The sequence below is a fragment of the Lissotriton vulgaris genome, chromosome 5, assembly GCF_964263255.1.
Source record: "Lissotriton vulgaris chromosome 5, aLisVul1.2, whole genome shotgun sequence".
In the NCBI taxonomy this organism is placed as follows: Eukaryota; Metazoa; Chordata; class Amphibia; order Caudata; family Salamandridae; genus Lissotriton; species Lissotriton vulgaris.
The window spans coordinates 841631349-841644265 of NC_141693.1; the positions used below are offsets into that span (position 1 = coordinate 841631349).

The 12917-nt window shown below is 54.2% G+C and overlaps 1 protein-coding gene across 2 annotated transcripts in view; it reads left to right on the top strand.

The window, feature by feature from the left end:
• Positions 1–12917, top strand: part of CCAR1 (cell division cycle and apoptosis regulator 1) — a 1290009-nt gene that overhangs the window by 763003 nt on the left and 514089 nt on the right. For both annotated transcript variants that reach the window (XM_086922386.1, XM_086922387.1), the window contains exon 19: positions 4549–4660. In XM_086922386.1, coding sequence (XP_086778512.1) covers positions 4549–4660 — 112 coding nt within the window. The remainder of the gene's footprint in view (positions 1–4548; positions 4661–12917) is intronic.

A 12917-nucleotide genomic window follows, 5' to 3' on the forward strand; every position in this document is an offset into this window, starting at 1 on the left:
CAAGTGATGATCTACAATGTATTTCCAGAGTTTCTGCCGCTTATGCGGAGAGTTGAGGCCCTTTACAATCCAGGTTCCTATGCTGATAGGCATAATAGGGAATTGAAACTCCACGCCATGCACATCTCCAGACAGGCACTCCCCCCGTACAGATCCCCGCCCACACCGGAGCCCAGGCCCATCGAAGGAAGGCAGTCAAGGGGACCCAAGGAAAAGACCCCAGCCACAGCCACACCAATGGGGCCACGTGCCTTCTCCCCAAGCCACTCAGAACGGCCTCCCTACCAGAAAGCGCGAATGCCAAGGGGGCCGCACCACAGAATGAAGTACAAAATGCAGGAGTGTACACCTTAAGAGATACCATCATCACACAGCCAACACACACGGTCGTCACCACAAACCCCTCATTCCCCAGCCCCAACCCAGATCGTTCAACCATATACAGAGCACCAACTGACCCACCCCCCTGCAACAACCCCAAAACCAAAAAAACAGAGCACAAGGCTCGCAACCTGTTCTGTACAGTCGAAAGGTCCAATGGGCCACAGGTCACACGGTCCACATCAGATTGGTATCGGGGTGGGGGCACCAGATCAGGGGCCCCCAGGGCCAAGGCCCGGGGTGTCTTCTCCAAAAGTACCATAGTACCCCAGGGCCGCAAGAGCGGAGGCGCCCCGGCGCCCGACCATCAAAGAAAACAGGGATCATGCCGCTCCAGAGGACTGCTGGGAATCCGCAAGGGTGGCCGAGGCCAGCGACGCCACCGCTGCTCCTCTTTCCTGCAGGCTGATAGAGTGGTCCGGCCGCAGTCGGTCCGGGGAAGCTCCAACCCGGTGCCAAGATGAAGAACGATGCCGTCGTCGTGAAGGCGATGACTGTGCCGCTTGCGATGATGGGTCCTCCTCCAGTCCCAATAGCTCCCTCGCAGCCTTTAGGGAGCGGATTTGCACCAACCTGTTCTGCCATCGAAATATAATCCGGAAGGGGTGACCCCAGGAGTAGGAGACGCCCTGCTCCCTCAGATAGGTAGTCACCGGCCGGAATTCTCTGCGCTTCTAAAGCGTGGAGGCCGCCAAGTCCTGGAACAGCTGTGGTCGATGGTCTCGAAAGTTCAAAGTAGGGAGGGCCCTGGCCTTCCGGAGGATGCGTTCCTTAATTTGAAAGTCATGGACACATGCAAGAATGTCTGGAGGGGGACCTCCTCGCCTGGGCAAGCCAACTCTGTGCACCCTGTCCAATTTGATCTCCCGAACGTCATCCTCGTCCAGCACCTGCAGGAAGAGGGCCTGCACATACCCCCTCAAGTCACCAGCCTCTCCGTCCCAGGGGACCGCTCTGACACGGATGTTGTTTCTCCTGGAGCGGTTTTCCAAGTCCTCTGCGTATGCTTGCAGGTTCAAGTTCTGGTCCGTAAGGCGAAGGACATCCTGCTGCAGCTGGTGCACGTCATTCGCCATACTCAGGTCATGATCCTCCAACACGGCCACTCGCTCCCCTACGCCGTCCACATCCCTACGGACCTCATGGAGGTCCGACGCTAGTTGAGCTCGAAGCTCGGAAATGTCCTCCTTGATCGAGGCAAAGAGTCCCGACATAAAGGCCTTGGTGGCTGGCGCTTCTTCATCTGATTGTCTAGCTGAGCCACTCGCTCCAGGGGAGTTCGGCGGTTGCGATGTTTTAGAGGCTCCCTCCTTCAATGACCTCCCTTTGCGCGGCAATTGCGACATCGTGGCAAGGCCGTGGAGGCAGGGCCGTCCAAGATGTAGGCCGTGCAGGAGGACCTGCGTCACAAATGGCAGCGTGAGACCACTCGTCGAAGACGCCGAGGTACGGCAGCAGAGTTAGGGACCCCGTCTTACGGAGCCGGGCACGGGGGCAGACATCCAGCTAATGCATAACCGAGTCTTCCGCCTCTGGAGCGTGTGGGCCGGAGAGATGGTCCGCGTGGCAGAGCAGGGTCTCGAGGCAGTCAATATCCACTCCCGGGCGTTCCGCAGAAGCCAACCACCCCCAGCCATAGGCAACGCCGGGAGCGGGCCCCTCCAAGCAGCACTGTGTGCACAACGGTGGGGATGACCCTCCGGTTAGCATAGGCCGTCGAGGGCGCCGACATGGCGGGCAGGGATAGCCGCGTCCCGGTCGCCCAGTCCCGCCAGAGCTCCACAGTCCAGGCTCACTTGGCCAGCCACCTGACGAGTCCTCCAGCCGTTCAAAGCAAGGGTTGTAGTGGAGGGAGTCCGGGGGCCGGGTAAGGCATAGGGCGTCCGCCGCTCCGTGGAGCCACGCCCAGTCAACGCCGAGTCACTGCGCCTATGGCGGCCTCGAACCCACGCAAGGCCGGGGCTCAGCAGGCCCGACGGTGAAGAGCTCCCGGCTGCGCCGTACAACCACTCCGGAAGACGCCGATGACACCGGACCACCCCGCTCGGTGCCGCAGTCCTCTGCGACCGTTTCAGAGCGGACCAAAGCCCCGTAGATGATGCTGAACAATGCTTAGCAGGTCGGGCGCCGGAGCGACTCAAAGCACGTCTTACTCCGACGCCATCTTGGCCACGCCCCCCACTTTCTCCTTTTTTACGTCCTGAAGAAAGCCCACTTGACCCACACGGGCAACCACAAGGGCTGAAACATGTCGTCCTTTTTTATGGACACTCTCAGTGCGTTAGACTAATAATAAGTCTTCCTCATTTTCGGGCGTTTATGATACCTGCTTTCCCTGCCTGTTGAATGTGTGCTCACCACAGTCAGTGTGAGACCATCTCCAGACAAAGGCTAACTTCTTGTCATTGCTGGGGCTCTCGACCAATGAGCCGAGGGTCACATCTGCTCCTTTTACAGGCACTGCCTTGGACATGGTGTTGTTTGGGACCTTTCCTCCCATGCAATAAGTTTAGGCTATTCGTGCTTTCATCCTTATGAATCAACCTTGGTCCTGTATCTCGGTAAGAGCAGTTCTGAGTTTTTGGTCTGTTGGTCTTGTACATCCTGCTTGTCCTCATTGCCAGGTGGCATACGCAAACTCTTCAGTGGAATCTAAGGTTTCTGTGGGCCCAGTCCCACAGGAGACTGGTGGATGTAATCCAGGTGTTGGAGGTGACAGCACGAGATGTGCAGTGTTGTCTACTTGATCCCAACCTGACCAGCGGTAAACCCCTCTCCCTTCCCCAACCAAGGCTGTAGGCTGTGACTGATGTTTCACTGCTGTTTTGGGCAGGCCATCCTGTTGACGTGAAGATCAGAAGATTTTGGTCTCTGGCAGAAACCTGTTTGCACATAAAACTAATGGAGCTGCTGGCCATCCCTCTGAGTTTGAAGGCGTTCCTTTCATCAATCAAGGTAATACTGGTGCAGGTTCTCATGAACAACACCATCACCATTTAGTACTGCAGCAAGCAGGGCAGGGTGTGGTACTGTATTCTGTGCCAGGAGGCAGTGTGCCTCTGGACTTGGCTGGTGCATCAGGCCATCTTCCTGACCGTGAACCACCTGGCAGATCTTTACGACCCGACAAGCTCGGCTGGCGGCACATGGCGGATCACAAATGGCAGTTTCACCCTGAGGTGGCTCAGGGAATTTCTAACAGTGGTGAGACCCTGTCTAGATCTTTTTGCCACAGTCAAGCGTTTGTGTTGTCCAAAATATGTGCATTAGAATTTCCAAGAACACTCTTAGGAGACACATTTAGACTAGAGTGGAGCACGGCCTCCTGTACGCCTTTATGCCTCTGCCTCTCCTGCCCTGAGATCTGAAGATCATCAGGAATGACCAGACCCAAGTCATCCGAGAGGCTCCAGATTGGGTCAGGAGATCGTGGTGCCTGAAACTCCTGGGCGTGAGCTTATGTCCTTAGATTATGCTACTGCTTTGGGGAGGATCTTCTGTCGCAGTATTAGGACAGGGTTCTGCATCCTAACCTGCAGTAGCTACATCTCTGTGTGTGGAGGTTGAGCAGTTGCAGTTGAGTGCTTTTGATTTACCACCTGAGGTTGTGGATGTCATCCTTGCAGCAAGGTGCCCCTCTACAAAGTTCATTTACACAGGGTGCTGTGACAAATTTGTGGTGTTGTGTGAAATCCTCGCACTAGCCTGGCCTTCTTGCACAAAATGGTGTCAGCCTATTATATATCACTTAGTTTATCACACTTCCTTCTTTATTCCCTCTACCAATCCAGCAAATAAGGAAGGACATCTGTATAGACTAGATCACAGATGTGCTACTTTTACTACATCAACTGCATCTGACAGAACAGTTGTTGAACTGCCATTTTATGTGCTTGCATTGGGACCCATGGTACCCTTGCAGCATCAATACACCGGTCTCGTGATTTAATGTCTTAAGGCTGTATATCACAGTTTTGGTCCTTTAACATTGCTGAAGGAGTATGTACGAGCCCTTGATTAGGTGAACATGATTTACTGCATTAAGTCACTGTTTTTTTACTGTTTAAATTTGTGTAAGTGATAGATTCTGTTTATATGAAGGAAAATAAGAAGATTAATTATTTATGTCACTATAAAAAAAATTACCAGAGACCTGTTTGATTTTAGAAAGAAGATAAAAAGAGAGATGATTCTAAAGAAGAGGATGAAAATGAAGATGATTACATCCAAGAGGAGTATGCTCAAATGGAAGCAGAAGATGCAGAAGAGGAGGACAAAGGTAAAGATTTATACATGTTATATCCAAATTGTGCTTGTACCTGGTATATGGTTGAATACATAGGACACATTTTTGCATGTGCTTGTCAGTAGTTGTGTTGGGATACTATGTGGGAATATTTTTTAGATGCCATACTCTTTGCTTCAGTGGACCATCCATGAATGTGCAAATATATTCTAAACATCATGATGGAAATTCTACTCTAAGAAAAAAAAATAGAAGTTCCAACTTGACCTGGATATCTTAAAAAATGGCTCTTAGTGCCTGGCGTCTCGACCACCAACAAATGCCATATACAAAAAAAGGTTTTATAGAATTAGTATATTTTTATTATAATTAATATTTTTTCTAAACCTTTTTTCCAAACTCATTTGTTTTATCTAAACTGCTAACAACACATAATTTACAATGTTATGAAAAAACAATTTACACTTCATTTTTCAAAATATTCCTCTTGTCTATGTCAGCGTGAAAGGGGAGCAAGTAACACCCCTGTCCTTGGGCAAGCTTGTCCTTGCAAATGTGGGGATTAAATATCTGATACACGGTGTTCTCATCCTTAGACATTTCAGTAGTAGTTAAAGGGAAAAAGACCTTGAATGTGTGAAAACACGTTTGATGTTGAAAACAAGTGGATCGTGGGAAGGGTTGTGTGAGCTACAGAAGGTATTACCATAACTTTAAAAAAAAAATTGTGCTGTAGTATGTAAAGCTCTGTGCACCGTCTAGAAACTCCAGCCGCCTTCTCCCAACCCTGCACACCTGCCGGCCTCGCTCCCTTTCAAAGATCCAACACAGAAATCCCAAACATCTTTTTGGTGGAATTCACAAGTTCAGGTACAGTCCTTTTGAGAACATCTTACCTTGACGCAACTTTTCCAATGGCACCCTAGCCGTAACATCCGCCTCCCTCGGCCCAGGTACATTCCTGTAAAATCACTTTATAAAGATGCCCGCATAGACACTGGCCAACAATTCCAGTGCATTGAGCCCGAAGAGTAACACAACTGGCCCCCTAACTCATTTGGCATCAACCCTTCCCACATATTCGTTCACTTTAGTGAGTGGTGGCATATAGCGCTAACATTGCGCATTACAGCAACTTTAGGTGCTTCTCGGACGCTATAAAACTATAATTTTTAATGAATAAAAAGCATCAATATAAAAGGGTCTTCTGTAGTGCACCACCGAGATTTCGGTTGCCTTAGGTGCCTGTGGGCTGATGAGACTAGGCCGATGTTGTTGTACAGAGCATAACACAGAGCTTAACACTTGTGTTCAACTCACTTCCGAGCACTTCTTATTGTAAGGAAGAGGCTACAGCAGGGCACAAGTACTAAAAAAGAGAAGTGGGGGAACTCTCCAAATCTGAAAGAGACACGTTAGTGATAGATTCCTTACCTTAGAATATCCCCAGGCGTCAGACTGGATCCAGAAAGTTTTGCGTAGCAGTACCCTTGCGCGTCGGTAGGCGTCGTCTGCGGCTCCGCGTCCGTCGTCGGCGTCGTGGCCGCCGTGATGACGTCGTCGGAGTACTTAGACGCCGCCTCCGCGTGCTGACGTCAGTTCTTCTTTTTTCCGCGCCAGCCAGCGCAGATCTGGAAAGAGCAGTTCCCTAGTCACTTTTTGACTAAACTTTTTGTGATCTTTTGATCCATATCGAAGTCTGTACGACTCCGACGGTGCCGTTAGGGATGCCCGGATTCAAGCATTGCGACGAGTGCGACCGTACCATGTCGGTCACGGATCCCCACCGCCTGTGCCTGATGTGTTTGGGCGTCGACTATGACGACGAGGCCTGCTCCGACTGTCGGGCCCTTTCGAGGAAGGCCAGGCGAGAGCGGTCCCGCAGGCGACTCGAAATCCGCCTGTCGGCCCCGCGCCGTGTGAGGTCCCGGTCCCACGGGAGGTCGAGGGACAGGTCGCGGGGACGGAGCCGTCACAGCTCCGGGAGTCGGCGCCACTCCTCCGGGTCCAAGTCGTCAGGTAAGAAGCATAAGAAGTCGAAGAGACATCATCGCTCTTCTGACTCCCCCCCGACGCTCGCGCGATGCGACCGGGGTTTCGGGTGACACCGCCCACGCGGCTCCTCGGGAGTCGCGGGCGCCGCGTCCAGCCCCATACCCCCCGGTCCCTGGGCTGAACGCGACGCCGGAGGAGATCGAGCGTTTCCTCATGGCCATGAGGTCCCTTTCTCCTCCGACGGGTTCCGCGGCGCCTTCGGGCCCAGCGAACCCGTCTTGGGGCCCTAGTGGGTCGGGGGCTACGACCCCGACCCGTCGGGTGCTTCGGCCTCGACGCCGCCGGCGCCTTCGGGCCCGGCGCCGCAAGGCCCCACGATGCCGACACCGCCGGTGCCCCCGCACCCGCGCCGCAGGGTACAGCGGCCCCGGCGTCGTCGGCGCCTTCGGGCCCAGTGCCGCTGGACCCTCCTCGGGTGCTGGATCGTCGCCGGTGGACCTTACGACCCCCCCGGCGTCGGTCCGTGTGGTGTCCCCTCCGGCGTCGTCCTCGGGCGGCGCCGTCCCCGATGCCTCCTCTCAATCGGTTCCGACGTCGGGACGACGCCTATCGGCGCCGATCTCGACGCCGTTTGGAGATTTTAGTTTCTATGAACCGACCTCATTCAATTACGACCCTGAATCTCAGGAGATGAGGGAGGAGGAGGATTGGGAGGGGTCTGAGGACCCTCTGGCCAGAGAGTGCCAGTCTAACATGGACTGGACAGGAGACCTTGGGGAGTCCAGTGGCCGGGACACCTCTCCAGGCACTGGATTTGTCTCTCCTCCTACAGTGGCTTCGGAGGAGGGTGCTACTCATGCTGTGGTGTTGATGAGGGCTGCCAAGGCCTTGGGCCTTGAGCTCCCCGTCGCGGCCGTGAGGACTAACCTCCTCACTGAGGTCCTTAAGCCGCAGTCATGCTTCATGGAGCCTCTGCTGCCGTTTAATGAGGCCTTGACGGACGTTCTTTTGGGCACTTGGTCCAGGCCCGCTACAGGTTTGCCTGTAGATAGGAACGTGGCCAGACGCCACCGCCCGGCCCCGGGCGACCCATGTTTCCTGTCCACCCACCCCACCCCGAGAGTCTGGTTATCCAGGCCTCTAACTCCCAGACCGCCTTCCCGACGGCCCCGCCGGATAGGGAGTCCAAGAGGTACGAGAACTATGGTAAGAAGATCTTCTCGTCCCTTAGCTTGGGACTGCGGTCTTCCAACACTGCATGCCTCTTGGGCCATTACACCCACTCTCTGTGGGAAACGGTGGCGGAAGTGCTGCCAGAGTGTCCGTTGGAGGTACGGGCCAAACTCGGCCAAGCCCTGGTGGAGGGCCGGGACACAGCCAAGTATTCAATCAGGTGCGGACTGGATACTACTGACTCGCTGGGCAGAGCGATGGCTACGACGGTGGCGGTACGACGCCACGCCTGGCTGAGATCCGCCAATTTTTCGGCAGACGTCCAGAATACACTCATGGACATGCCGTTCGATGGCCGTCGCCTCTTTGGCGACAAGGCAGACCACGCGCTTGAGCGCTTCAAGGACTCCAGGGCTACGGCCAAGTCCTTGGGCCTCTCGGCCCCGCGCCAGCAAATGGGTGCCTTTCGCTCCTTTCGTGGCCAAGGAAGGGGCGTCCCCACACGTGCCGCCAGCCACTCGCCGCAAACTGTCGTCCAGCGCGGCGGCGGCCGTGGAAACCGCCGTGGAGGCGTTCGGGGGAACAAGCGGAGCCAGTCCACACCTGCCCCCGCAGCATCCGCCTCTAAACCCTCCTAGTCCGTGCTTTTCAGCCCATGTGACGCCAGTGGGAGGCAGGGTTCGCCATCACCACTCTCACTGGCGCACAGTCACTTCGGACAGGTGGGTGCTGCAGATCGTCCGAAGGGGCTACTCCCTCACCTTCGAGACGACCCCTCAAGCCATGCCACCGCAACGCCACCGCGTATCGGGGGATCATTTGCGGCTCCTGCAGGAGGAAGTTTCGGCCCTCTTGGCCAAGGGGGCCATCAAGCGCGTTCCTGGGCCAGAAGTAGGACGTGGTTGCTACTCCCACTACTTCCTGGTACCCAAGAAGGGCAAAGGGGGCCTACGCCCTATCTTGGATCTGAGGAACGTCAACGGCTTCCTCCGGAAGGAGAAGTTCAAAATGCTGACACTGGCTCAGGTCTTGACTGCCCTAGACCCAGGAGACTGGATGGTAGCGTTGGACTTGCAGGACGCATATTTCCACATCCCCGTCCTGCCGGCCCACCGGCGTTACCTGCGGTTCACGGTAGGCCTCGAGCACTTTCAATTTACGGTGCTCCCCTTCGGCCTTACCAGCGCCCCACGGGTGTTCACGAAAGTGATGGCGGTGGTCGCAGTTCATCTGCGCAGGTTGGGGGTCTCAGTCTTCCCCTACCTAGACGACTGGTTGTTGAAGGCGGGCTCGCCCCAGGCAGTCGTCAGCCACCTCCAGACTACGGCGGATCTCCTGCACCAGCTGGGATTTTCCATCAATGAGCCGAAGTCACACCTGTGCCCCTCTCAGAAGCTCCTTTTCATCGGAGCGGTTCTCGACTCGGCGCAGTTTCGAGTTTACCCACCCGAACAGCGGGTTCGGGATATACAGGCTCTGATTCCGATCTTCGGGCCGTTATCCCGGTTTTCGGTAAAGTTGACGCTGCGGCTTCTGGGGCTGATGGCTTCCTGCATCCTTCTGGTGCATCACGCACGGTGGCGGATGCGGGCTCTGCAGTGGGACCTGAAGTTTCAGTGGGCCCAGCTCCGGGGCAACCTGTCCGACCATGTCCTGATCTCGGAGAACACTGCGAGGCAGCTGCAGTGGTGGCTCACGGACCGCGATTGGGTCAACGGCAGATCCCTCACCCTTCCCCAACCGGAGCACGTAGTTGTGACGGACGCGTCCCTCCAGGGCTGGGGAGGCCACTTGGGAGAGGCGGAGATCAGAGGACTCTGGTCTCCGGCGGAGTCCCGGCTCCATATCAATCTGTTGGAGCTGCGGGCGATTCGTCTGGCACTGAAGGCATTCCTCCCGTCTGTCCGAGGGAGTGCAGTGCAAGTGTTCACGGACAACACCACCGCCATGTGGTACTGCAACAAACAGGGCGGAGTGGGGTCGTGGACCCTTTGCCAGGAGGCTCTTCGTCTCTGGCAATGGCTGTAACATCAGGGCGTGACTCTGGTGGTTCAACACCTGGCAGGTTCTCTGAACGCCAGGGCGGACGAACTCAGCCGTCGGTGCTCGATGGATCACGAATGGCGTCTGCACTCGGACGTGGCGCAAGGCCTCTTTCTGCGATGGGGAGAGCCTTGGTTAGATCTATTCGCCACCGAAGAGAACGCGCAATGTCATCAGTTCTGCGCGTTGGAATTTCCAAGGCGGCACTCGCTCGGAGACGCTTTTCGTCGCGAGTGGAGCTGCGGTCTGTTGTACGCCTTTCCGCCTATACCACTTCTGCCCAGAGTGCTGAAGAAGATCAAGCGCGACTGGGCCCAAGTCATCCTTGTTGCTCCGGACTGGGCACGAAGGTACTGGTATCCCGAGCTACTCAGTATGTCAGTCGATCCCCCGGTTCGTCTGCCTCTTCAGGAGGACCTTCTGTCGCAGCAGCAGGGGACGGTCCTCCACCCGAACCTGCCCAGTCTCCACCTCCATGCTTGGAGATTGAGCGGCGGCAGTTGAGGCCATTTGACTTGCCTCCTGAAGTTTGCAACATCATTCTGGCAGCCTGGCGTCCCTCCACAAAGACGGTATACGCCTGCAGGTGGAACAGATTTGTGGCATGGTGCACAGCAAAGGCTGTGGATCCCCTCAATGCCCCTCTCTCTGAGGTTCTCCTCTGCCTTCTTTCTCTTGCCCAGCAGGGCTCTGCTCTGGGCACTGTCAAGGGCTATCTTTCGGCTCTTTCAGCCTTTTTGAGGCTGCCTGACCAACCTTCTTTGTTCAAGTCCCCTATCGTAAATCGTTTCCTGAAGGGCATCACTCATACCTTTCCTCCTGTTCCCTTCGTGATGCCTCAGTGGGACTTGAACCTGGTTCTAACGTTTCTGATGTGCGTTCCCTTTGAGCCACTTCACAACTGTCCTCTTCGCCTTCTTTCTCTGAAGAGTGCCTTCCTGGTGGCCATCACCTCTGCCAGGAGAGTGAGTGAGCTTCAGGCTCTGTCTTGTAAGCCTCCTTTCCTTTCAGTCCATCCGGACAAGGTTGTTTTAAGGACTAGGCCCTCCTTCTTGCCTAAGGTGGTCACGGCCTTCCACATCGGGCAGTCCATCACATTGCCCACCTTCTTTCCGCCTCCGCACCCCTCGAGAGAGGAGGAGAGGCTCCACCGTCTGGACCCAAAACGTGCGCTCTCATTTTACCTGAATCGCACACAACAGTTCCGGGAGGATGATCAACTCTTTGTTGGGTACGCGGGCGCTAAGAAAGGGAAGGCGGTGCACAAGCGGACCATCTCCAGGTGGATTATCTTGTGCATCCAGGCGTGTTGAACCCCCTGTTGGGCTGAGGGCTCATTCCACTCGAGCCACGGCCACTACAACTGCCTTGGGCCGAGGTGTGCCCTTGCAGGACATTTGCCAGGCAGCTGCGTGGTACTCGCTGCACACGTTTGCAAGACACTATTGCCTGGACAGTCAGGTCCGGAGGGACGGCTACTTTGGCCGTTCCGTCCTCCAGGACTTTCTGGTGTGATTATTGGTTCGCAGACCCACCACCACGGGGATGGTATTGCTGGGGTATCTATTCTAAGGTAAGGAATCTATCACTCACGTGTCTCTTTCAGATGCACAAGTTACTACTTGTGTAACGATATATCTGTAAGAGACATTAGTTAGTGATAGATTCCTTACCGACCCACCCATCCTCCCCGTTCTGCGAACCGATATCTAGGGTTAAGGTCATCCCCTTTCAGGGCCCTAGTTTCTTGGCACCAGTGTTGGTTTTTGTCATGGCTCTGCGCTACTGGCGCGGAAAAGCTGTGGCTAAGAACTGACGTCAGCACGCGGAGGCGGCGTCTAAGTACTCCGACGACGTCGTCACGGCGCCCACTACGCCGACGACGGACGCGGAGCCGCAGACGACGCCTACCGACGCGCAAGGGAACTGCTACGCAAAACTTTCCGGATCCAGTCTGACGCCTGGGGATATTCTAAGATAAGGAATCTATCACTAACTAATGTCTCTTACAGATATATCGTTACACAAGTAGTAACTTGTGCGTTAGGAGGTGTCACAGGAAGTGACGTCATGACATGAAGTGACATCAAAACAGGAAGTGGCGTCACAACAGGAAGTGGCATCACTGCAGGGAGTGACATCACAGCAGGAAGTGACATCACAGCAGGAAGTGACATTGCATGTGCAGCAGATCTATCATTTGCACATAGTGAAAGATTCAACAATTGAAGCTGCTCAGTACTTAAGCCTGTGACTTAAGGTCCCTGTATGGAGGAATTAACAGCCCAAATATGGATGAAGTTTGCCGTACAACTACATTATTCAAGCCATTAAGTGCTGTAAGTGAGGCATACTAAAACATGGCACCATGAACAAAAGCAGAGTTTGTGCGTGGAAAAAAACCCAAAGAAAACCACATGCTGAAAACAACAATATTGATTATCAAAACTATAAAATGTATCACGGTCCCTAGAACAACTCCTTTATATATACTGACAAGTTTAATACACTGTGACCATAATAAAAAAAATCCATGCATACGGAAAACTAGATCCGGTAGTCAAGCCTTCTCCCACATCTCTCCTAAAGTGTGGAACGACCTCCTGCTACACATAACAGCCTCCTCCTCACCTCTTGAATTCTGAAGTTCTCGCATTTCGAGTAGTTCCACTACTAGGACTGGCTAGACTCACACCTGCTGAGCACCAGGATAGCCTCCTGGGTGATAGCGTGCTCTACAAATCTGCATAACATAACAATTCCTCTCTCTAGCCCTTCTGTTTATTTTTTATGTGGTTTTGTTCTATGTTATTGTTCTATGTGGTACTGCTTTAGGCATACATATGGCCTAAGATTCTTTCTCAAAACTTCAAGCTCTCTGCATCTCTGATCAGTTATTGAGTGCTACTTTGTCCATGGGGGCCCTAATCATCTCGGGGGGTTCCCTCTTATTCAGCCCACCCTCCTTGAAAGCAGCGCCTGGTCCTGCACATCACAGTGAGGTTTCCCTGGCTTCCACGTGGCCAGTCCAGATTTGGATGGAAATTGTCTCTAATAATAATAATAATAATGTGATTTG